Here is a 26,866-nt window from a genome sequence, read left to right on the forward strand (position 1 = left end):
TAACACCAAAGAATGAGCTGGATGGAATTTCTGTATTTATTGTATTAAGAAAATAATATACTTTACATCACAGTGCTTAATTAAATGTAATAAAAAAAATGTAAACTCAGGATTCTAGATAAAATTTAACTTGAAAACCCAGGGCTTCAAGACTTTTTAAAATTCACAATTTTTTTTTTTTTAATCGAAGTCACAGACAGTCAGTTCACATAACTCATATATGAAAGATTACTTGTAAATACCTGTTGATGCACTCCATGGTTTGGTCTTTTTCTCTTTTAAAAAGCCTAAATAACAAATAGACCAAGTGCAAAGGTAAGAGGTATTTTTTTTTATTTGCAAAGAAACTAGCTTTAGAAGTAATTTGCAAATCTGATTTCTGGAGTGCTTTAATAGATGTATGGAAATATGCGGTATGGTACACGCTGACAATACCTTTCCCATGCCAAACCATATTTTTTCTTACAATGATGTTCATCACGAGCTTCTCGATGAATGAGCAAGCAGATGAAATAAATCACATAAAAATATGGTAGAATATGATTAAAACCTGTAGAAAAAAGTGAGAAAACCATTTTACAAACAGCAAAAACACCCCCAAAATTTTGGCTGTTAACAGTATGTACTAAACTGGTGACACACTCCTGCTCAGGACTGAAGCATCTTTCACTTGTATTGTAAAGAATCAGATACTAAACAGGATAGCGCACGAGCTGTGTGACACATTTTACAGACAGGTAGGAAAAGGTCCACAAAAGGACAAAAAATAGTCAGTAAAATTTAGATTCTCAAAACCTACCGACTTCACCCGTACTGTATACAAAGCCGGTCACATTCGCAGTCTTTAGGCGGCCGAACGCCCAGGCCTGCAGTCCTGGCAGCCCTGGGCTGCCCCACGAGCCCCGCAGGGCTGCAGCCGGTGCCTGCAGGCCTGCCGCGAGCTCAGCCTTGCCCCCGCCCGGCTCCTTACCCTCCCAAGGCCTCGGCGCTTAGCTCGGCGCTGCCACAGGCTTCACGTGCCCCGCTCTCACACGGGCAGCTCGCTGCTTGCGCACCACTGATAAGATATTTGACTTTCATTTAATTACAGCTGTTAATATCTAAAATAATTATCACTTTGCACTTGAAACTAAGTCAAATGCCAAATGCACGTGCGTATTTGGATAAAAAGCACTTTCGCGTCAGGAACTTACCACAGGGTAGGGACCATGCGAGAGCCATGATGATGTCACCAAGATAATTAGGGTGACGAACAAAACCCCACCAACCCGTGACAAGCAGCCCTTTTCCAGTCGCAGTGGGTATATATTTCAGGTCTGTGAACAGAGTATTGTAGACAATACAACAATTGGAGTGTGTATTTAAACAATACAAAGAGCCACTCTATAGCAACTGAACAATTCAAAAATGTACTTACAGGCCAATTTAGGATCTGCGGGATTCCTTCGGAATTTATTTTTCTGAGAATTTGCGCTACGGAATATGTAATACCCAATACCTGAAAATAAATATGTATTTTGCATTTTCAGTATTTTCCACTGTTTTCTTTCCTTCAGGAAAAGCACTCAAATGATCACTGTCGTGCTTATTACATCAAAATCTTTTCTTCAGAGATGTAACTGATATTCTCCAGTTCTCAGAGCTCTAACAAAATTGAAATATTACTGGAAACATGCAATCCATATGCTCTTACGTGTTAATGACTACATTTAAGATTGCAGTGAAGCTGTACTTTCACAACTGATTTTACATTCATATCTGACTTATTGCTTATTAGTAACACTGAATTTGAAATTCATAGAAAGTTCATAGAAAGCGACCTGCAGCAGTTTATCACATTATAGCTCTATTAGCAGCCCATTATTGTGCTAGAGTGCCGAGCCCATAAACCGACCACCTCATCACAAGTAACATTAAAAGAAGCAGACAAAAAAGTGTTATCTGGTTTTGAAGTTCTTTGTTCCCTCCATTTCTGGAAGACAGTGTTTCACTTCTCTTTGTTGTGTTTACAATTACATTTTTTGGTTTAAGTTTATTGCCCAGTTAAAAGGGACAAGCTGGAAGGCCATACTGCTACTACTTCGATGTCTCCACAAATGCAAAATTCTTTCTTAAAGCACTTAGCTGAAAGAAAGGAGATGATTTCCGTACATCACATCAGCTGAGTTTGTGTCTGCGGGCATTGCGGAAGGAGATGCAAGTTGCAAAACCTGTTTAAAAACTCTTTTCCCCAAGGTTCAGTAAAGCATGGCCAACGAGTTGCTGATTTTTTATAAGAATTACTTGCAACAGGAAGCAATGCTTTCCCAGTCTGACTTTAAGAGGCATCTGCTACACTTTAAATACATACTAAGTTACTTCTGCAACTCTAGATATAATCCATTTAAGAATGCCTCTCAAGAGCACAAGCAGCTATCCAGACTCAGTCGTTTACCCTTCATTTTATAAAATGCAAATGTATTAGATTCTTTGCATTAAACAACAGCCAAACACGATTCCGCCATGTGTGGTACTACAGAAAATATGATCAATGCATCCTAGCTAAAGCTTCACCTTGCAACTCAAAGAAAGAAAGAAAATCAGTACTATCAGTAACGATAAAGTTTACTGTAACTTACAATTCAGAATCGTAATTGCAGAAGCAGCAGGCCATGAAATTGCAGTAGGGTGACTGACTAAATAGAAGGCCTGCAGACTGTAGACAAAGGGAACCCACACCAAATCTCCAAATGCCAGCATGAATCCAAATCCATCGTGGGTAATATCCATTGTAGTCAAAATAGCTTCCTAGAAACAAGGAGGAAGAACTTTAGAATTCAAAAAGCCTCATTGCTTTAACATTTTAATTAGAAATGGTAACAGGTTAATGCAGGCTTGAAGGCTATCATTTACCTCATTCCAAAGAGCATCCACCACATAAAGAAGTTGAAAGCTATTCACCAGTACCATTGCCAGAGATGGCATACTTTGATTATGTATCTTCATCTCAGCCAAGAGCATTGCCAAGTTGATAACGACCTAGTAAAAAAAAAAAAATATATATATATATATTATAAATACTGTACTGCAAGTTTTGCCTGTGAACATAGAAGTGTTCTTTTCTATTACATTACAGGAAATTCTAATAGAGATGGTTTTGACTGATATTTAAGTTTTAAAAAATAATAACCTGTTTCACAAACTACAGTTAGTAACTATAGTTCCAAAGATGTAGTCTCAGCAGACAAATACTTAAGAAGGGTCCTATTTCCCACACAGCAAAGCAGCTAGAGCAAAGAAACTGTTTTCATGTCAATAGAAATGGTCATTATAAAAATCTGTCAATGTCAAACTGTTTTTAGGTATTTTCTTCCTGTGTGTAATAATCACTCAAATGGAATAAAAACAACTAACATTGACTCACCCAGCCAATTAATCCTGGACGCAACTCACAGAAGTATTTGAGGTCAAAACTGCCAATACGAGGATTTAATTCATGTCCAGTAAAGAAGTCATAAACAAAATACCCTACAGATAAAACATATTCCTGTTAGTGATGTTTTTCTCTTTTATCCTCCACTACACTCCCTATAAAGCAGCTGCTATTTTATCCTCAATTTAAAGTTCTCTTACTATATCAAAAAGCATTAAGCTTGGCAAGAAAAATGCAAGAGTACATGCAAAATATGAAGCAAAGCTAACTGGTTTATATTTTAAGAGGCCTAAACAGCCTAAACAGTTTATTTATTAAAAGGACTGAGTAGTTTAGAAGTTAACGTAGTCTAATTTCTTCCTGACATTTGTTCCTTCATTTTCAACTTTATCTTGAAGCTCACATCACATTTTCCATGAACATGATGTTAGATACTAAGCATTTTTACAACTTTTCCTCCTACCCTGTTTTTCTCTAGGAGTAACAATTCCTTTAGCAACGGCAACAACCTGTCCATCCAAAGAGGTGGACAAGAAGAAAAATGCTATAGCTTGACTTCAGGATACCCTGCGCTGAGTTAGCAAATACCAAGCGCTCTGCAAAATGGATACAGAATGCTACTGTGCCACTTTTAAAGACCAGAACTGCACTTCTGAGAGAAAAAAACACTTATGATTACTGCATTATTTCTCCTCACACACACACGCACACACACACACCCCCTGCGCTGATAAAAGAACCGAGGATATCTGAACATTGCATTTTAATTCACTAAGTATTTTGTCTGAAAAGTTCTTTTGTTATTTACCCTATTATTATTTTTAAAAGCAGCTGATTTAATGTTAAACTTGAAACACAGATCTGTTTAGCTAAATATGCCTGAACTGTGTGCCTCTGCTTAAGCCAAGGCTACAACTATTATTATATTTAGAAAAGAAAAACTCTACGCATACATTCTAAATTTAAATACATATATATACAGCTAACCCACTTCCTCTCAGTCTAGCCTTTGTCCTACAAAAACATATGCATGTAGTTCACAGCTTTTTAGATGGATAATCTCAAATCAAAATACTCTTTTAAAACCTCAGTTCAACTAACTAGGTTTACAAGTATACAGCAAAATCAAAGTGCTGTCCTAAAAATACACCATAATTTCAAGTTCTACACCTGACTCCCCACTGCTAGAATTTCTAGGTTTTTCAGTTTTTCCTTTTCATCCTGAACTGTTTCTGGAAAAGGGGGCACTAGGAAGCTGCCTAGATGATCTTTTAGTCTTTAGAAAACTGAAAAGAAATCTCCTCTCATAGCTAGAGAACTAGGCCTCTTCAAGGTATTTTTGAGCAAGCTATGCAAAACAATCCAAATAAATTTTAAAGCATTTTACAGGATCTGTGCCTGAATAGAAAGTAACACTCAACTTTCAACATTAATTTTACACTGGTAGAAAGGAAAAGTCACAGTATTATAATAAGAAGCCCTAAATTTACCTAGATCTGATCTAGCTTTTAATTCGGGGGGGGGGGGGGGGGAAGCAAACAATTGGAAAGAAATTATCCAAGGTACTTATAACTCACCTGAATTTCCACCTGGTGCTAGGTCTTCCTCCGGTGTTTTCAGGGACCGGACATACAGATAAATGCTCAGTCCCATAGAAAAAGTTGCAGCTGATACTGCAAATTGCATGAAGTGATCATACAAATAGTGAAGTTCAAATTGAAAATACAATAAAGCTCCAATAGCTGCAGCAGTGAACACAAAAGCATAAAATCCTAAAAGTAGAAGAAAAATGTATCAGCAAAGTGAAAAATTATTCTTAGTAGGACCTACCCAGTCTAGTCCTTCTGCACCTTCACCTCCTCCAAGATTTGTTGTCTGTATTCCAGTAACATTGTACACATCCCACGCCCTTCAGTTCAGGTTTCTGGGGCACAGCAATGTACCTAGGATATTCTAACTACGCCCTGAAATTTCCTGTACTTCTCACCAAAAAGACAGAAGGCAGGCAGGCTCTGAGCATCCCTTAATTATTTACACAAATAGAGCATCCAGTGTCAAGGTTCTAGTGGAATACTGGAAAACAACAGCAAGTCACAAAAGCTTATCAGTAGGGACAGCTCAGAGCTTTTCTTCTTCAAATATTTGTCTTCACACATTCCTTGATAATGATACTGATAATTAAGGAAAAGCATTAAAAAACTCTAGAGTCAAAACTTGAGTACAAAACTTTTGTACTTCAAGGGTACAAAATCAGCGCATTGGAACGATATCCACATATAAGCAGTCAGCTTTCTGCAGCCATCAAACAGGCACCTGCAATGAGCACTTTCCTCAAGGAAATGATCAAAGTTTCTGAAGCAGCAAAAAGATGGCATTTGTTACCATCCAAATCATGGAGCTTATTTCCTCCCTTTATTAGAACGTGGAGAAAATTACAGGACTCTGCCACTACTGAAAACAGAACTCCAACACCAAAAAACTTACGATGCAGCCCCAATATGAGCCACTTCTGTAAGATGTAGCTTACACAGCTTCTGTGATGTACAGCCCTATTCCACCTTAAAAATGTGACCCCCCCCATTCAACTCATTACCATAATATTACCCTGTCCATTACCACTGGACAGTGTCCAATGCTAGTCTGGAAGATTTAGACCTGCACCTGAGAGGGATGTAACTGTTATCAAGCAATACGCTTTTCTATTTAAGCCCCGATCAGCAGTACTGCTGAAGTGTGTTAAGCCATACTCTAAACCTAGATGAGAAATTTGCCTCATTCATTGGAAGTAGAGTCAGATCCGAACAAAGACTTAAAACTGTTCTTTACCAGGCAAGAATAAGAACATTTTAAGTCAATTGTAACATGCTTTTATTAGTCTGTAAATCAGAGACATCTGAGAATACGACAGCCTAGACATACAGGGCAAGAAGGGTATCCTCTTCAGACCAAGAAGGGTATCCTCTTCAGACCAAGAAGGGTATCCTCTTCAGACCAAGAAGGGTATCCTCTTCAGACCACTAGTCTCCTCTGAAGCAAGTTCTTGTTACATGAGCATTACTAACACTTCTGAAGCAACTGTCCTTGTTTAGCAGTTACACACTGAAATATGACAGGTGTCCGTCAAGAGCACAACCAGATGCAGAGTAGGTGCCCTGAATTTTAAGTCCTGATCACTGCTAACTTTCTTTTCCTAGAAAAGGCTCATCCTGTTTTATGATAAATTTATACAGATACCTAGTTTAACCACAGAGTTCATCTTTTGTTATTTGTATCTTTATCTTGTAGTACTGAGCCCTGCAAATTAGATAATGGTATCAAATTGCAGAGCGAGCAACTGCAGCTTGCTTACCATTTATCCTGTACTGCAGTTTCCTTCCGTTTGAAAGTGGCAGGCCTTCTACAACCTGGGAAGAATAAAATACTAATGTTGCAACAAAGTACTTTCTGGGGACACAGTGGGGGACAGGGGCTTCTCTGCCACACAGACATTCTATCAAGGTGACCAGTTGCGGGGACACATTCAACTCTGAAGATCATGCATCATTCTCAAAAATACACTTTGGGTTTTAAAAGTAAAAGGGTAACAGTTTCCAGAAAAAGTTACAAAACCATCTCATTTTCCTTAACCAGCATCAAGAGAACAGAGCAAATGCTCCTCCTACTTTAAATATGTATAGCAATAGAGCAGTATGATTGAATGAACTGTTCATTCTAGTGTTCTCTCAGAAGCTGGCAGTATCCCTGAAATCACAAAAAAGACCAATATAGACCATTTACCTAATTATACATATGGCTAGAATGGTTAAGAGTAACTTTCCAGAAGTGAAGATTACTTTCTAAAACATGTATGATCTTTCTTACTTGGAACCAGTAAGAAAGTCAGTATGAAAAGCATGTCCAAACTGTCTGCAGGTTTAGAAGTCAGATACCTGAAATTCTCCTAGGATTTGATTGTGCAAATTCCATCCATGCTTTGACACTGAATTCATAAATAATGTTTTCTGCCTTTTCTACTGTAGGACTGTGGAATGCATGTCCAAAAAATTCTTAATAGCAAATTGTGCTATTTCAAACTTACAGAAATGCACAGTAGCCATATTCCAGCTTAATATGGGAAAACAATTAATTTGTATTCAAAATGACTTCATTAAGAATATACCCTCACTTCCAGCCTAACTCACAAATTAATTATCCATAAAGACACAACTGCTACTAAAAATCTTACCTTTCCAATTGGCAGTAAGTAGAACAGAGCTTGAAGGAAAAACCACAGAAGGAAGACACCAAACACCCTCGCCTCCCAAAGACTTTCCAAAGCTGGCAGAGGAGGAGGGAAGTTCATAAGACTGGGGTCATCCTGTTTGCACATCAACAGCAAGTAGAATACAGTAGCAGGCAGGAAAAATATCATAGTGAAGGTCCCTGGAAATAGACACCATGCAATATTAAACATAGGAAGTAAAAAACTTGTTTCAGCCCCACTAATAAAGCTCTGTATTAATGTTGTAGCAAAGAAGAGGCTGTCATTATCCGTTCCTGCAAGACGGCAGCATCCACCCAGCCCTGTAACGGGATAGAGAGACTCCTCTCACCCCCATGTGGGTCACATAACCAAACAAAGGACCATACCCACTGCATCTTTTTAAAACTAAACACCCACAAATAATCTGCTCAACCTGTTCCTACCTTGATATCCAGCTAAAATTATATTTACCTAAATTTCACAATATTACATGTTTTAAATCTAGGGTAGGATCTTAAAATTGTATTAAGCACAGTACTTCTATTATAAAAATTGCCTGTTTTTCCAAGAAATTCTATAAAGAATAGTTTACTGCTGAATTTGAAGCACCTAACTTTTGAAAATATAAAAGGTTAGCTAGTTATTTCCAAATTAAATTTAGGAAATATTTAAATCCCACTATGCAAGAGAAGATGATCATCACTATGTATCACAGGAGAACCAAGTGTAATAAGAGTTCTTTGGCTTCTGTCAGTATCACTACAGACTATTTGAAGCACCATCACATGACAGACTATTGGGGTCTGGACTGGAGTCCAAAAACTGGAAAAACAGTTCTTGATGTGACAGTATGGTCAGTAAGTAGAAAGTTAGAAGTAGTGATTTTCAAATATTACTACAATTTGCACACATACCAATTCTTCCACCAAACTCTAGCTCCTTTGTTTTTGGTGATGGTTTTTCAATTGTTTTTACTGTCTCAAAAATCTTTTTTTCTGAATATATCTCTTCTTTTTTCTTTTCTTCTTTTCTTGGATGCAAGCTGTACTTCTCAAGCACACGCTCTATTTCCAGGTCTGGTTTGAACTTTTGCTGATAATAAATAATAAAAAAAAACAATTAAAAAAAGAATCCCAGTGATTTTACCTTATTTTACACCAGTACTTTATTCAGAAGAACATTATTCACTGCAAAACACCAACTTACAATGTGTTCTCTTAAATGTATACATTTATATGAGGAGTCTGCTGAAACCAGCATCACTGTTACCACTTAGGTCATGGTTACCTATTCAGCAGCATTTCCACTACAGGTCATCCATCCCCACTCCCTTCCCTTCTGCCATAACTCTTTGTGCAGTAGCACAATAATCAGGATTAAAGAATTAATTTGGCTGAAAAATGATCTGTTCTTACTTCTCAAACACAGATTTATTCCCTTCAGTGTTGCCAAGCAAACATTTACAGGGTAAAGAAGCATGGGAATGAACACAAGTAACCAGTGAGGGTTGGCTGGAAAAAGAAACAAGAAATTCCATGTAACCCAGCTCTAGTTCTCTCCCTTCTGACAACTCCATCTCTCTCTCCAACCTTAGTTGGCTGAACAGTAAACGCATTTAAACTCTAAGTTTGATGTTGCATTCTAACTGCTCCTTGATTATGGTATTGTCTATTTCTAGTGATTTCTGAGAAAGCTACAGTAGAATGCAACATCAAACTAAGAGTACGTAAAATGTTCTTTCGGGTCATTACCTCCAAGATTTTGCAGGAAGTATCATTTCTCTCTGTACTGTCAGGTTCACCATTGTATCTTCTGGTGTTGTTCTCATTCAGTTTCTGGTAAAAATAAAAACATAGTTTTATTTTTCTGAAAATAAGATCTGCATCAAGTATTAGTATATAACAAATGATTAAGAACACTTTAACAATTCTGTTTATTTCATCTGCAACTGCTTCTGTTTTCGCCATGTGAAAACAAATGTTTCAGTATCTGAAGCATGGACAATTTCAGCTCATAAACAGGGGAAGATAACACATTTAAAAGGAAGTTTTGGTTTTTTTTTAAGTTAACAGTAAAATTAAGAGATAAAAACAACTTGGAAAGTGTATTCTAACTCATTGGTAGGAAGTGCCAAATACAAACATATGTGTATTTACCAATTCTATTATGAAAGCAGAGGAGAATTTAATGTTCCAAATGACAAACACTATGAAGAGCTGTGAAAGCTTGGTTTTCCACTAAATATCTTTCTATAAAAGAAATAGATTGCCAAGGAAAAAAAAAGTTCAATTTAACATTCTTCTCCTCCAAAAATTCCTTTAATACGAGTCTAGCTTACATGACTCTGGGAAGATCCCACTCAACTCTTATTTCAACTTAAGTTTTGTTGGAAAGGATGACATTTCCTCATACAATAACTAATAGATCAGTCCTAACCCTCAACTGGAAGCAGAGAAAGAAACATTATCAAAGCCGTGTTAACCTTTTTGACCAAAGAAAAGTTTAACTGTTGGCTACAAATTACTTAAAATGAGCATACAGTTACAGGCTAAGCACTGGATCACACAGCTCAAAGTAGTTTACTCCAAACAAAATCCAGAGTAACTTCAGTGCCAAAGAAGGCTCCGAGCAGTTACAATTTAGCCAAACTAAAACCAATCTATTTTCAGTAGATCAGCAAAAGGCATTTCCAATACTAGGGACTGTCTTGGACAAGTATCACTTGAAGCTATCTAAATAGTACAAGAGGTAGAAGAAATACTGTTTGTCTCTTAATACAGAAATATCACCCTTATCATTCTTCACTTACAGAACAGCAGAACTATTTTTAGTATTCAATATAATCTTCACAAAAAGGCTGAGAACAAACATGCTAAATTTCAGCTAGAAAACATGAATTTGATAAATTTACAAACTCTCCCAGGATAGTTTTTATAACGAAAACAGTTCTGCACCATTATCGGGCATATATATTCCACCCCTAAATTCTGCAACAATTCTTCTCCCACAGAAGCTTCACATGTTTTCGATTACTGTTTTAATGAACTAAATATGAAAACAACATTCATTTTATTTCAAATTCTAATACCTTCTAGTTATGTACTGATCAATACATCTTAAAAGCAGGCTAAGTTCCTTTGACCCATTTTACAAATGGGAGCATGTGGCTAGCAAATGACTTTAATATTAAAAGCCCTTATTTGCATTTCTTTGAATTCTGAGAACTTCACAATCCCAACAAATTCAAAGGGAACATAACAACACCTGTTTACATTTCCATAATTTCCTCCTCACAACCAGGTAAGCTAGGAATAGTATTTTCTAAGGAAAAAGGCAGTTCTGAAATAGATTTTTGTAGTTAATTATGTTGCTGAGCAAGCAGAAAGTACAGCAGGCTTCTACAATAAGAAACCCTGCAAACGGCAAAAAATTATTTAAAAAATGTAACAAAAACAAACAAACAAACAAAACAATACCAGGAGAACTAGGTTGGTTTCCTGAATGGTTTTCTTTTTGTCATCTTTACGTTCTCTGCTTTGGGAGGAAGAACGACGTCTGCCTTTTGCTGGCCGCCCAGGAGACCTAGATCGAGATCTGCTAGCACTTCTTCTGGAAGGAGAACTTGAAGAAGACTGGCTTTTCCTGTGCTTGAATGATGATTGTGACTGAAAAAGAGAGGGGAAGAAAATAAGTGTTTTATAGAAGTGATTTTATGCTATGGTCTTCTATTTCTGGTTGAGTACTGGCATAGCTGCAACAAAATGATAGATTTAGTTACTTCAGATCTTTTAATTCTTGTCAAATTGATTGCAAACTTGGACCAGGCACAGAACACACACAGGATCATACTCTTTTTTCTTAAAGGTGTAAATACCAAGGTGCCCGTATGATACTGCTAGATCTGTAAATTGCTTGTAATGTCACAGATGTCAATGTTTTGTTAGATTTTCTGAAAATATCAGTGGAAATAAAGAGTAGTACCTTCAGCAATCTTATCTCAGACATCCCAAAGAATAGTTTTAGAAAATTGGTTTTTGTGATGAGGACCCTGGCATGGAGGTCTGCAGCATTCTGTCCAATTTCTTTTACTTGTGCTGTACAAGGCTCTTAAGAGCGAGCAACTCAGCATATTCATTTTGTTGGTGATAGGCAAATAACCCTGTCTTAAGTCCAGTTGCCGACAATTCTGTCAAAGTTACAGAAATCAGGATTTGGATGTAAGCTATCAATGTAATTATCAAGCTAATAAGGCCACTATCCTCATTTATATACAGCTACAGAAAGTACCACCATTTCATTTACTTTACTTTACTAATATGATATTTGGCATGTCAAGATGCAATGATCTGTAAAAGACAACACAAATCAATCTAGAAAAAATAAATCAACTATAGAAGGGATAGCTGATTTCATAAGCAATTTTCCCCCAAAGCATACATTTTAACTTCTCTGTGAAGTGTACAATGCTATTGTTCCCATATAAAAAATTATCACAGTACAATTTTCACAAGGCACCACTTTACTAGGTTCTTTACTACAAAGAAAGGTGTTTTCTCGAGTTAGCTAACCTGCAAGCACAAAGTAATCAAGTCTAGCTGAAGGTAAGAACATTTTTTCCCCAAAGAAAAAGCCAATTACAGAACATGTACATTGGCACCAAAAAGCAAAACTGCAGTTCATATAAGGACACTCAACTTTAAACAGGGCTCAATATAGGCCATAAAAAAAAAAAAAAAAAATACAGCCTATAGTGAACATTCAAATAGCCTCTTGTCTCATGCATTATCACATTTCAAATTGAGATAAAACTTGTATGCAGACTAAGGCATTTATTGCTAACAGAAAATGAAATAATATAAAGATGTGTAAAGAGGCTCAAATATGTATGACATTTTCCTTTTTCTGAAGTCCCTTACTGTCACAAAAAGAGCAAAATATCTTATGAAACCTTTGGGGACTTAAAGAAGTGCAAGCTATTCACAAATATTTTAAGTACATGCTTAAAGGGAACGTGCTATTTACAGTGATGCTTAACCACAGGCTTGCATTTGTTTTCTTACTTCAAAGTAGAAAAAAGTCAAATTAATATCAACGCTCTAATTACCAGCTTTAAAAGCTACCCAAAAACAATTCTTCATGAACAATCATACTATGGGAATTCTTCAAGAATCAGACTTTTGTTTTCCAAACGTGTCACTGATTTTTCAATATAAATAAAACAGTCATGCTTCCTTAAAAATAGGGCCAGTATTCTGAACTTCTACTTGAGAAGCTGCATAAGAAAGTTACTGTTTAGCACCAATTCCTTGAAGGCACAATTATGAAAAACTTGCAAAGTGACTGTCCTATTATAAATTTTAGCTTTATCTACATCACAAAATCAGTATAACCTTCCATTAGAAATACTGCTAGTTTTATGAAGGTATACTCACCCTTATATCACTTTCTTTCAACTCAAGTTCAGTCCCATCTTTGTACTTAACGGTATAAAGGTGAGTAACATCGTTGTAACCAGTCACTTGTACTTCATAATAGAGGACACTTCCTGGCCAACGACCCATCACCACCTCACCATCAGCAAACCTCCGGTTTGGCATTTTCCAAAAGGAACCTTTGGAAAATAAATAAATTAGTAAGTATGACAGCTAAAAATTAGGCTTAATAATTAATTACAAAATATTCTTCACCTTAAATAAGCAAAAAAGTTGCCTGAAAAGAGAGAAGCAATGATCTATTTTCCACATTAATACTAAACAGAAGAAACAGGTTTAAAAATATAGCAAAGATGATTCACGTTTGATGTTATGAAAAATGTTCTACTTGTATTAATAATCAAATACTTATCTAGATGCACTACGGTGTACAATAGCCATCATCAGAGATTATTAAGAGCAGGCTAAACAAATATTAAGACAAAAACTACATAAATATAGTTGATCCTGTCTAGAGGAAGGAAAGTAAGTTAGATGATCTGTAAGTATTCTCTAACCCTATTTGCTGTGGTTCTACAAAAATTAGAGATGTGATGATTTCTAAATGTGAAAATACAATGTTCCTAACCTCGTCAACGCGCACTTTAGCCATATTACATACTTTCTAGGAACTGTTATGTCAAACACTCAAAAGCTAGGAAACATCACAATTTGGGTTCCTGGTCTGGGTGGAATTCTTTCTCTTTTCCACCTATTTAGCACAAGGCACGTAATGCCTTCTGCGGGGGTCTGCAGGGAGAGGAAGTATGGTGTCAGAGTAACGGCCTGGAAAACGGAATTCCATCCTTGTCTGTGCCATAAGGTTTCTACCTGACACTAGCAAACACAGTGTAAGTAACCTCCACCGCTGGTCTGCTATACAGCAGCGCTGGAGAATCACAGTTGCAGCTATATAAAGTCCGTGTAATACTTTTCAGAGTGCCTTGTACTATGTCATTATCATCTGAAAATCGGTATCCATGGTACAAGATACTTTTAACCTGAATTCTGTAAACTTAGATCTCCATGTACAAAATGAGGGCATCTTACAAGTTCAAGGCAAAGTAAAAATAGACTTTATACGCTATTACCATTTGTATGATGACAGGAATATAAGAACTTAGAATAGGAAAATCAGCGAATACCGATTTGGGTTTTCAAAACAGTCTGACTTTTTTGCCGTAAATAAGATGTGAAGCCACACAAAATGATGAGGTGAAAACAAATATTTAACTAGATACTCATTCACTACACATTAACTGACCTGCAACGAAAAGCTGGATTCTTTGGCAAAAAATACCATTAATATGCAATCACAGCCCATCGTAATGTATGTGGGGGATGGGGCTAAGCGAGGCCGCACAATCAACTTTCATTCTGTCACTTCCTGGGGCTGCTGCGGTTCTTAGATTTTATGCCTGTGAAGCTTTTGAAGTTATAGAAGAAGAAAACAAAAACTCAGCAAAATTCCCTCATGTGGATTTTATTGCTAGTGTCAAAACAGAAAGATCTAGTCAAATTGCTAATGTTAAAACAGAAAGACCCTTTGACTAACATTTGAAGGAATGAAAAAAGTAAGTTTTATCACTTAGCTTCACAGCTGTCTGCCAGTTAGAAAAACGATCACCTCTCCAAACTTATGGTTCTCTTCAGTGCTTCCATAGCTACAGCCTCTCCCAGCTCATCTCTCCTCTACCCAGAGTTTATTGTCCCAGTCTCATTTTACTTTCTTATTCATTCTCAATTCCCACTCATCTGACCCTGTTTTATCCCAGTCACTTAAACTCCCTCGAAGTCATACCAGTCCTTGTTTCTAACCACAGGAAATGCAATTTCCACATTTTCATTTCAAATTCTTCTCCACTCTCTCTGTTTCTTCTAGCCCCTTTAATTCCTTGGGGGTTTTTTCTGCCTTTTCTGCCCTCATTCTCCAAACTAGTTCCAGTTCCCCATCTCCATCTCTGGGCTCAAGAGCTGATCTCAGTTCCCCATCTCTGTCTCCTTGTCCAGTTTTCTCACCCCAAAGCCAGTTCTTTTGGAGATCCATCTCTACTACTCTTCCACCAGTCTCTTTCATAGTTCCAGTTTCTTCATTCTCCTCCAAACACAGTCCAAATACCACTTCCTCTCCCAAATCCAGTCATGGCTTTCACCAGATGTCATGACCTGTTCTATTCCTTCATTTCCTCTTTGCTTCTCTACTTCCTACACTTCAGCCAAATGTTTCTTCTCTTGACCTGGACTGGCTCAGACATCGTCTGTAAACCCAAAATCTTTCCATGAATGAGTTGCCAGATCCTAGAGCAAAGTTATCAAGAACAGAATCTTTGGAGTTTAACTCCTTTAAAAACAAAACAAAACATATCAGAAAGAAGTCACTACTAAGGACATACAAACTGGGTTTTAAGATTTTTACAATTAGTTATAGATTTAGGTACTGTTTCACAGGGATAAAAAATACAATTCTCTTCCAGACTTCAAAACAAGTACACAGACACCAAAACAGCTCAAAGGAAAGGCAACCTGATGATTTAACTCTTTTTAAAGGCAAAAAAACCCTTCTCTTCAACCAGGTTCTCAAAACCAGCTAAAGTTGGTTTTGAGAAGTTAAATGTGGTTGAGCAGCTGAAATTTAAAAAACGCTATTAAGTAATTCAGCCTGAGACAGATGTCTGAGAAACAAAATTCCAAATCAGAAAGTAGCTGAAAATATTATCTTGTGTCTAAAAAGTAATGAACAATCTTAGTAATGGAAAGATCTACTTGTTTTTCCCCATTCTTTTCTTACTTTTTAATACTTAATAATGAGATCAAACCCCAAATGCAAAGAGTAAACATTACTTCTTACCCTATCAAAAATTATGACTTTCTCATGCACCAGTGCACTTCCTGTAAGAGAAGTTTGCAAACCCCACTCTGTACTTCCCACTTCAAAAAGCTACACCTTTTAAAGGCAGCCTTCATGTCTTCGGATAACAGAAGCCATTAGCGACATCAAAAAAAAATTGTTTTAAAAGTTAAGAAACCTAAACCATGCAGTTAAAAAAACTACATTTTGAGTTTACTACTTTTTCAAGCACTACGTACATGACCCTGATAATTGTCAGAGCATCAGAAGGCTTCAGCTTACTATACACTGTACATCTATACGGGCTTTTTAATTTATCAGGCTTCAAAACAGGTATCTGAGTCCAAAAGAAAAATTATTTCATACAATGAATCCTGTACAGTATTGACACCTGATTCCAAGTAATCTATATTCAGTTTCTTCTGAGGTGAAATTTATGTTGTCTGCACCATTATGCTTTCCCTTTGGGAACTCAGGAGCTAAGGAAATAGCTCAAAATGATTTCATATCCTAAGCCAAGCCAAGTCAAGCAAGTTTTAATACAGACCTCTCTGGAGTTTAAAGGCTAGTCAGGAAGAAAAGCTACTACTGGCTCAACCGTGAATGAAATGATTAAAGAGAAACATGACAGTGAAACATCCTGCCCCACATCCATTTCTGGCCTTTCTTAATAACCTTAACATTAAACGTGTGGAAAGGTATTTCACTCCAGTTAAAAAAAAAGAAAAAAAAGAAGAAGAAAAAAACAGCTAGCTTGCAATCACTAGAAGATCATACCATGTCATCAAAAGCTAGGTGCACAATTTAAAGAAGAAATTAAAAAAGAAAAAAAATAAACAGGTCTTTTCCACTTGGAAGAGTTGTAAAAAGTTCAGATAAGTCCAGTGTTTCTAATTGTTAACTCAAAAGTCAAAATGTTAGTAGATAACGTTGCATACGTCTGAGAAGGAAGCCAGTTAAGTTCAAGGGAGGAGTAATACTTATCCATCAGAAAAATCAATACTGATAATGAAGACTAGCTTCCTACAGGGCAATTTACTACTGAATTCACCAGGGATTAAGCTGGGAAAGATTGTCCTAGGATCACCAGGATTCATTCTGGATTTTTAGCTCTTTACCTCCGTGACGGTGTTAGCATCTACCACCGTTCAGGCTTGGCTCGGCTAAAGAGCCGAATTAAAGCTGCGCCACGGGAAGCGTACATAAAAAAGCATCGAGGTAAACCAAAAACCTATCAGCCTTCACAGAGCAGATATTCAGGCAGGGAAGCAATGACTTTCTCTTCAATAAACCGGCTTTGATCGCGGAGCCCCGAAGGCGGAGGAAAAACGTCAGGAAGCTGCACTCCCACCCACAGAGCCAGCGCCCGCGGCTCCGGCGCGCCGTTGACCGGAAAGACCCATGTGCGGGGGGGAGGGGCACGCGCCAGCCCCGCCCCCTCAGCGCCGCGCCTCAGCCCCGCCCCCCCGGCCCGGGCCTGGCGCACAGCCTCCGCCGCGGGGGAGGGGGAAAGGCCGCGCGGGCGAGGCCGCCCCTCCGCCGCACCGGCCCGCTGCCCTTCGCTCCGGTCCCGGTGTCGCGGGCCCAAGCGGAGCGGGGGGATGTGCTGGGGGGAGGAGGAAGGGGGGCTGTAGCGACCCGAACAAAGCGGCGGAGCGCAGGGTGGAGGGCAGCCCCCCCCCCCGGCTCCCCCTGACCCCGCGCCCGCGGTCCGGGCGGCGGCGGGGGAGCCGCTGGGCGCCCGCCCTCTCCGCGGCCCTCGGCGAGGGACGCCTCAGCAAGGCCGCGGCCCGCCGCCCGCGCGTGGGGGCGGAGAGAGGAGGCGGCGGCGATTGGCCGGAGCGCTTCCCCCGGGAAAACCGCGGAGGGGGTGTGTCCCGGCCCCTGCCGGCCCCGGTGCCGCCGTCCCCTTACCTGGCGCCCGCCCCCACCGGGCCGGGCCGGAGGCGCCTCCGCGGAGCAGCGGGACCAGGCCCCGAGCGCGGCGCTCTGCGGCGACGGGAACAACCGCCCTGAGCGACGGTTACGGGCGCGCAATGTTCCACCCCCCCGCGCGCCCCGCCCCTTCCCGCCGCGGCCCGGCGCCAACGGCGCCCATTGGCCAGCACGCGCCGTTTGAATCGCGTGTGGGCGCACGCCATTGGCTGCCGCGCGATGGCGCGGTCCGGCCGCCCAGGCCCGCCAGCCCCGCCGCGGCCCGGCGACCCCGGCCACGCCGCGGCCAGGGGGCAGCGCAGGCCCGGCGGCAGCGCAGGCCCGGCGGCAGCGCAGGCCCGGCCCCCTCGGCCCGGCGGCGCCCGGGGCCGGCGAGCCGCCCCCCCTCCCCCCACATACACACACACACGCCGCCGCCGGGGAGGGGTGACGCCGCGGCGCCCGGGCCTGCGCCTGTGGTAAACAAACAAAAACGGCGCAGCGGTGCGGCGGCCTCGCCGCGGGGGCGGCTGCCGAGCGCAGGCTCCGTGTGCGCAGCGCCGCGGGAGCGGGGCGGCAAGCGGAGAGCAAACAGAGGGGAAGCAGGCAATAGTACTTCTAAACGAGGAAAAAAGGGAAAAAAAAGGAAAAAAAGGCAGCGCCGTGTTGCCCCGTCCCGTTGCGGCAACCCTTCTTCCAGCAAGGATACGCGCCTTCCTGGCGCGTTTTGAAATCAGGAAACCTAAGCAATAGTTTAGAGAACAAAAGCAGATTGTGAAAAAGCCAGCGAGGCACCCGTTAGTACCTGTTTACAGGGAGGCCGGTTATTTTGCTTTTGAACTCTTTCAAGCGCTTGAAACTAAAAACCATTAAATCCTCCTTTAAGCACAAGATTTTGAAATGTTTGCACAACCTTCACCGGCCTTTCAGACCGTCTAAATTTTGACCCCGGTTGACAGTTCAATTTCTAGCCTGACAAAGCTTCACGATTAAAGCAAAATACCCCTAAAAGCCAAGACAACCATTTTGCAACGCAGAATGCTGGAAATACCACATCCATGCACCAGTAATCTCAAATTAGAAATGGGCCTTTCATAAGTGAACTATTAAAGAAAATGTACCTTGCTATTTATCTTGCCGTGTTTGGCCACGAACTTTCTGATTTTCCCAAGAAATAAAATACTCCCTTTATTGTTGTTGTTTTTTAAACCAAATAGTTCAGGTTGTATTTTCTTAGGCGTTAGTGTCATTTTTCATTACATAGGTGAATAAGAGGCTTCTAAGGGAGATTAAAAGTCTCAGGAAAATTAGTCATGTGTTAGCATAGCTTTAAATAAATGCAGTCAGAATAAAGTTGTTTTTTAGTTGTATTAAGGCAATAAGCTTTTATCTGAAAGACACTTGATAACTCTGTGTAAAAGAAGCTTCATTTCTGGCTTCAAATAACAAATGTTTTTGGTTCCAACCAAGTTTCTTGCTTTATTATTATTGCACAGTTTACAATTACAATATTAAGAACTGTTTTTCAGTAGAGCATTTTAATTACAGCAACTAATGCTTGGAACGAGCCCACTTCATTCTACTGGCAAAAGAGACCTGCAATTAATATGCCTAAATATGAAGGTTTCTAGCTGTAATCTCATCTGGAGAATAAACATGCCTTCAGCGTATCACTTTTCCTTTGGAATTGTTTATCAAACCTGGATTAGGGAGCTATTTGGCCCTTAAGTCCTATGTTTTACAATTCTGCCAATGAATCTGTTGATACTGGTGTAAATTTGAGAGATCACTGTGGAAATATTTACGGGACCATCTCAGATCACCTATTCAACAGGACTAATTTGAAATACAGCCAGACCATCACCACCAATTTGATATCACCTGAGCACTGCTGCAAGTTAGGTTTTAATGTCTGCATAAAGGACTCAGATGCAGAGGAACCTGCCAATCTCTATATAAAGCACCTTGATCACACCACATAAAAACAAAAAAAAGAATATTCCAGGCTTTCATTTCAACACTAAATATTAATCCAAGCACTATTATATCCCATCTGCCTGAAAACACCAAGACAGCAGTATGCCCTTGAGAATTAGGTATTTCAAAATTCACCCATCTCCAGTTCTTCCATCACCAGTTCTGCTTTTGATTTTGGTGAGGAGAGGTGTAAGCGGGATCTGGGAGGGAGGCTGGGGCTGAAGCTCATCCTGCCCAGGGCGCTTGCCACCACTCCTTCGGCTGGCTCCATCCCCAAAATACTCTTCTGTGGGAGGTGAAAAAAGAGGGCTGGGCTTGGGGAAGGAGCGATCCAAAAGGCCCTGAAGCAGGGAGCGTTAGCTACAGCAAGGCTCAGAAAAATGGTGAAAAACAATACTGATGACCAAAAATAGGATTATTTGACTCTCCTCCAGGAAGGTTCAGGAAAGATTGATTTACAGGTAGACTGCAGTTCTCAAGTCTCCTGAGAAGACACAGTTAGCAGTAAATCATGCCTGAGTTTAAGAGAAAATCTAAAATAATGGACTGTGTAGAAATTTAATAAAATTATTTGTACTCTGTGTACAATCTGAGCATTGTCAAACTAGAATTTGAGACTGCCTGCAGGACTGAAGTCTAGAATAGCTAGATTCAGAGCTATGCAGGGCTCTGCATGCTGCGTTTACTTACAGAAGTAGTCTCAGGAACTTCATTATACTAACTGGTTTTGCTGGGAGGGGTTGGCTTTACAAGGACCTCTCTCCAAGCGATGAGCCCCTCTGAGACTGGAGGCGCATCAGCAAAAGCTTCTTCGTTAACAGTCCCAAGAATTGGTGGCCATTCAAGCCTGCTGCATAGTAATTAACTGGTAATTGCTGCCTGTTATATTATGAACTGCTAGTTCTACTGTATGTGCTAATGTTTAAGCTCATCCATCTTGAGGGTCATAACCGTATGCTGTATAAATGCCACAAGTAAGCTCAGGTCTCACACAAGAACCCTCAGCTAAATAAAGTCTGTGGGACTAAATTCAAGTGGTAGCCAACCTGTCTTCTTTTATCTAGTTCATCATCTGTAAGCACTTCTGAAACATACAGTTTACAATAAATTTTGACCCTGATTTTTTGTTGTTACATAGTAATGCTTACATATACAATGTCCATCTTGCATTTTTCAACTTCCTATTCTTCATTTTACATGACTGTCTGTGGTTGACAAGCAAAATAAATCCTATCTCAAAAGTGTTTTCATTCAAATGGAGCTTTAAAAAGGGACTCCTTTGGTTTAAAGAAAAAAATTAACAAAAGTTTCATTGATCAGGCAAAGTTCTTGCATTCATTTTTTATATGATTTCTATCCATTTGACCATCTTTTTAATGAAATAAGGTTCACTTATTTTTTTAAAACTATAAATATCAAAACACAGTAGTGCTTGACTTACATATTCCACTCCGAAATTCATCTACAGCAAAAAAAAAAAAAAAAAAAAAAAAAATTTGCAAGTGGCCAGAGAGAAGGTGAGAGGAGCTCCTGCTGCCCTCAAACTGGTTTTCCAGTTTTGGATTGAAATTGCTTGGTGACATGCTGACAGGCATGGAAGATGAGCATAAACAGTATTCTCCTTATCCCACAGGACTGTTGCAAGTTCTAACACGGTGATTTTAAACGTGCTCTAAAGGAAGAGGAAATGTATGAAGTATGAAATACATAGTAAAGGTATACACCAAAATCACTGCTTCACTGAATGTGTCTAACACACAAATCAGAGCGAAGCGAAATCCTGGACAGCCGTGGCACGCAGTACCCACCTATCCTGCACAGAATTATAACCGCTTTGAATTCACCAAACTACTTGTGCAGCATTAAGGGGAAAGGATACAGAAGTTCCCAGTACAAGCGAAATAAAACCATTATGTACTGCAGTAATAAGAGCTGATCACAAGCTCCCCTGAATTTGTTTTGCTCTGAAATACTTGCAACATTTCTCCTGCTCAGAGTTGATCTTCTCAGTCGCACTGAACTGAACTGAAGAAGTTCAGTGAACTCCCACATACCCACACCATACCCATCTATCTGTGCTATTACTGACACTTCGGAGGGTTTTTCCCCCCCTTACTTTTATAGGTGCTGCAAGAAGGAGGGGAAAAAAAAAAGTTCTCATATAGAGTGGCTAATCCAAGGAGACCGAGAGACGTTATCATAACTAGTTTTAGCAGAGGCTTCAGGAGCGGGTGGGGACATTAGCTTCTATTTCCTCTCTTGATTAGCTCTTTGCTTCTGTGGGAGAAAACACCCATAAGACTGTCTTAGTAGAGTATTTTTTTGCATTACGTATGAAAACATACACACAGAGTATTATGTATGATCAAAGCATCCTCGTCTGTCTAGTCAAAAGGCCTCTACTGTTTAAATCTCCTAGTGATGAACACACATCAGATAATTTAGATCACGCAGCATAATATGGCAGAAAAGACAGACTACATCCTGCTCGTTGCCACAGGCCTTTTACCTTTCCTTTTCAAACTGCCATTGAAAAACTAAGGACAGTGCACTTTTTTTAAGTTGTTGAGGACTAAAGAAAGTGAATGTGCTCAGGCACTTTGGGGATTGTTTAGACTGGTGCATGTAATTTTATTCATATTTTTTTCAGTGATATAATGGTTCTTAAAAAGGAGCAGGAGATTCAGGAATAAACTCCACATTTTATTAAATTAAATCACTGGGGGCTTCCTTTGCACAGACCTCAGTAAGGCTGGAATTTCACCCTTGATCATGGAAAAAGTTTCTCATTAGATATTAATTTATGGTAATCAAATTTGGTACTTAAAAACTCCCCCCTGTAAAAGGGAACGGTATACTATCAAACAGTACAGCTCTCGGTGAATGCAAGTTGAGCGCTCGCATTCTGGGAATTTTTACAAAACGTTTATCTCTAGAAGCAGCTTTTAAAAAATGGCCGGGGCTATCGACAGTGCTGTGCTCAGCAGTGAGAGGAGGGATACAGATGTGTGCAAACTGACTTCGCTTCTCCAAACAGGAGAAGCAGAAAAAAACACATTCAGACTTTGATCTCCACAGTGGTGCAACAAGCTTCCTTTTTGTATTGTATGAGGATTTGTATGTAAGACTCATTACTGACTAAGGGAAGCTGGTGCAAGTCTTTAAGTAATGGGTATTGAGCTAAGGGTTTGGGCTACTATGTCTTTTGCTGCGATGCTTAACTTTCCCATTTTTGCAGTGCGACTGCCAAATTACTCCAGCAGCAAGCCCTTGGAATAGTCCCTTTTCCAAAGGATTATGGAAAACTGAGGCTACAGTATTTCCAAACATTTGTAAGACATGCCAAAGCTACTTGTATTAAAAAAACTGTGTTTGAGCAGAAAGGGCTTTTAATTCTAGAATAAGAAAGAAAACTTCATTACTTTAAAATATAATCAACTTCGTTACTTTAGTAGCCGCTCTTCTGTGCTCCAAGCACCCCCTGATTCGCAAGCAGATTTATGGGAGGCTGGAGGTTTTTAAACCAGTATCCTGTAGTCTCCAGAAAGGGGATTACAGAGCAGGGAGCAACCTCATTCAGCTGCCTGCAGCCATCTGGGATCTCCCCGGGAGTGGAGGGACACCATGGATCTTCCCGATTCCTGCATAACAACCTGCCCTAGATAAAGGGGGAAATTTGGCGTCAATCCCTGTTTATAGCACGCTAGCAATATTACTTCCCTAAATCACCATGGTGTCCAGGGGAGAGGGGGGTTTATATATATATATATATATATATATATATATATATGCACACACACACACTCTCTAGAAAAAAAATGAATTGCTGAAACATTCTTGCCCAAACCAAAGGCAATAAATGAGGAAGTCAGTCTGATGCATCTCACAAAAGATGAGCTCACGCACCTTGGCTTTAGAAGCTGGTATTGCTGCAGATCTGCTCTTGATTACATTGACTTCTCCGATTAAACCTGTTCAACTAGTCCTGTTTATTTTTTTTTAAATACAGTGGTTTAAATCTTAATTAACTCTTGGAACTTCAACGGCTTTACTTCTATTCACATGGTAAAATATATGTACTTAATTTTTTCCACTGTGTGTTTTATGAAGACTGATTATTTAAATAAAAATGCTGTCAAGAAACAAAAAAACAGAAGATCCATTCAAATGTGGCTACTAAAACTGTAAATCTTACGTATGGTATTTGGACTCAGCTCACATTGCTGTTCTAGTATCTGTCATTTAAACTTCCCAATAGTGCTGAACAAAATAAAGCAATTTTTAAAAAACACGCTAACATATGTATCACATTAGGTGTTTTAATAAGTATTAGAGCAGAGCTTCAATGTAGCCTTCTATGCATGATCCTTTCTAGGCAATTTTTATTGCTCAATTTTTTAAAACCTTGTTACAAATGAGTATCCACTGAAAGCCAGTTTTGTTAGCAGCAGTTCCAGCGACCGAATTGGGGCAGAATTTGCCTACGCGAGCCGGAGCCTCCCTCTCCTCCATAACTCTTTCCTCCCCTAAATTTTAAAAGATAAGGTGATGGCAGTAGCATAAATATACAGAGCATGCACCATTCGTAACACAGCAGCAAATCGGGCTCCGAATTCTGGCCCAGCAACGAGCAACTCAGAAGTGCTAAAAGACAACGTTAGCATGGAAAGCGTCAGTGAGCTGACGCTCAGAAGCACGTAGGGAGCAGGGATGCTTGCACGCTTCAAGGGCTGCTTTCTCCCTCGCTCCATCTCCGTTTCATTTCATTTCCCTCCTTTGCCAGGCGGGATGAGCTGAGCCCCAAACCAGCCACGAGCTAGGGAAGAGGAGACTGCTGTCAGACTTCTCGTTTAAATAAAGGCGAAAGGATAGCGAGGATGGTCTATAGCCTGAATTATAACTATACGACGAAGTGAATTCGTAACCAATTCTTGCATGAGGTAGACTGCCAGTTTTCGGACACTTCTTATGCTAAATTTTAAGTGCAAAAAATGTTCCATGTTCTCAACAATTCAAAAGATATATATATACATATATATATTTGTTATCCCCAGTTCCTGCACAGTGTTCACCTGTTCAGTGCTACGCAGCCACGTAGGCGCGCAAGCGCTCAGGTCGGTTCCCAAGGGTCAGGGAGCCACTGGCTCAGGGACGCAGCAGGGACCGAGCTGAGCGCCGGCAGCTCTGACGGGGTTTTAGGGCCACGGCGCGGCCGACGGCAGGCGGCAGGATTCTGGTTGAAGGCTCGTCGTCGTTAACGAACGTTGAGCACAAAAGCAAGAGGCAGGCGCGCGGCGACACCGGAGCCCATGAAGCCGCCGGGCCTCGCTGGGGCTCCTTTCGGGAGGGAGCCTCGGGGCTAACGCTACTGGGGAGCCGCGTCTGCGAAACGCAAGGCAACCCAGCGAGCACCCGGTTAATTCTTACTTCTCTGCTCCTTTTCAGCCAAATAGATAGATAGATAGATAGATAGATATAAAAAAAATTATCTGGAGCACATTTCCCCAGAGTTTGAACCCTGCTGATATTGTACTAGCCCTTTGGCCACAGGTCCATCGGCAGCAAGTTTAATTTCTTGGGCTACCTCGGTTCGGACGCTGCGGAGCTGCGGCACCGGCCCCGCGTCTGCCTGCCGCCGCAGTGCTGAGACACCGTGCCAGCTTTCCCCTGCAAAACGAAGAAAGAGTAAAACCCAGATGGAGCCGCAGAATAACCACTGAAGGGGGGGGGGGGGAAGAAGAAGAAGGAAAAAAAAAAGGATTCAGGACTGCTTTTGCACATGGGAGCAGATGGGCTCCCAGGCAAGGCTAGACAGAAATCCGAGATCACCACTACGTCTTCAAGGGTGGCTTGGTGGCTGGGGTTTTGAAGCGTTTTTGCATCTCAGAGAGTTTTTTCCTGTGCAAGCAAGAAGGGAGGAGGCTAAAAACAACATGGCTGAGAACCCTCCCCTGAAAATACATCTTTAAAATAGTCAGAGCGGCTCACATAGGCTCGGGGTAGGGTGGCGTTGTGGAAGCCTTCCCGAGCAAGGTCTCCTAAAGCCCCTTACAGGGTTAAGGGCAGCAGCGCCAGCTCTGAGGCAGCTCCTGAAGCCCCGCGGGTCCCTCCTCCCTCTGCTTTCCAGCGGCTCTCGGCTCTCAGTCGCAGCCCTCATTTGAAAACCATGCGTTTCATAAAAGCACAAAATCTGGGGAAGCTTCTTCTCTTGCTTCAGAAGAGAACCACAGGAAAAGGTCATTTTCTAAACGCTTTCTTACCTGTGTATTTATATTTAAATAAAGACACTGTACAGGGCACCTGAACTGTAAACTTAAGCAATCACACAGCCGATCTAGTTTGCATTTGAAACCGAGTTTTGCTTTCAAGTTCAAGACGAGCATTTTCTCTTCCTGTACACGGCTGCCAACAGCTTCTTGAATCTTCAAGTGCTGCAAGTTTCCTCTGCTGGAAGAGGAGAATTTCCTCTTTTCAGAGTACCAAGAACCACCCGTCGCTCCAGGCTTTCTCCCCTAGCTACACTATACAACTTTCTACAGGCTTAAGACAAAAGAAATCCAAAATGCTAACTTGTTTGCCTCTCCATATGTATTCAGCTGTTCTCTTCATTAACTGTACGTTTTTAAACCTTCCTTTCCTCCCCTGTTTTGTTTTCTCTGTCCTGGCTAGGCGCAAGTGGTTAACACCACCACGTCACTGCAAAAGGCCGTCCTACTTTCGATAAGCTTTACTCATTAGTCCCCACTTCCAAAATATAAATAAGCACCACTGATTTCCACAGACTTCCTTTGCAGAACGAGAGCCCTACTAGTCTTTAAAGATTTATACATACTTATCCTATTTCTTTTGTTATAGTTATTAGCATGGTAGAGCTAACACATGCACTTCACTACTGCTCTTGTTTCAGACTTGCAATACTGCTGCACATGGGCATGAAAACAGACCAGGTGTCACAGCTCCCAAGGGTCTGAAGAGCAACTGGGTCATAAACTGTATACAAC

The 26,866-nt window shown here is 40.5% G+C and overlaps 1 protein-coding gene and 1 long non-coding RNA gene across 2 annotated transcripts; both read right to left on the reverse strand.

Moving 5' to 3' along the window:
- Positions 1 to 293: 293 nt before the first annotated feature.
- On the reverse strand, positions 294 to 15,431 carry LBR (lamin B receptor). The gene is made up of 14 exons (XM_067292925.1): positions 15,146 to 15,431; positions 13,088 to 13,266; positions 11,132 to 11,320; positions 9,407 to 9,490; positions 8,570 to 8,747; positions 7,638 to 7,834; positions 6,762 to 6,816; positions 4,990 to 5,184; positions 3,404 to 3,507; positions 2,893 to 3,018; positions 2,619 to 2,787; positions 1,418 to 1,498; positions 1,194 to 1,316; positions 294 to 550 (listed from the first exon to the last, which is right to left on the reverse strand). The coding sequence occupies exons 1-14, from the start codon at positions 15,201 to 15,203 to the stop codon at positions 390 to 392; spliced, it is 1,899 nt and encodes a 632-aa protein (XP_067149026.1). The 5' UTR covers positions 15,204 to 15,431; the 3' UTR covers positions 294 to 389.
- Positions 15,432 to 24,230: 8,799 nt separating this feature from the next.
- LOC106482738 (uncharacterized) lies at positions 24,231 to 26,536 on the reverse strand. The gene is made up of 3 exons (XR_001292222.2): positions 26,126 to 26,536; positions 25,450 to 25,532; positions 24,231 to 24,681 (listed from the first exon to the last, which is right to left on the reverse strand). It is a non-coding gene; the product is annotated as an uncharacterized lncRNA (long non-coding RNA).
- Between the last annotated feature and the right edge of the window lie 330 nt (positions 26,537 to 26,866).

The sequence above is a fragment of the Apteryx mantelli genome, chromosome 3 (assembly GCF_036417845.1).
Source record: "Apteryx mantelli isolate bAptMan1 chromosome 3, bAptMan1.hap1, whole genome shotgun sequence".
Classification (NCBI taxonomy): Eukaryota; Metazoa; Chordata; class Aves; order Apterygiformes; family Apterygidae; genus Apteryx; species Apteryx mantelli.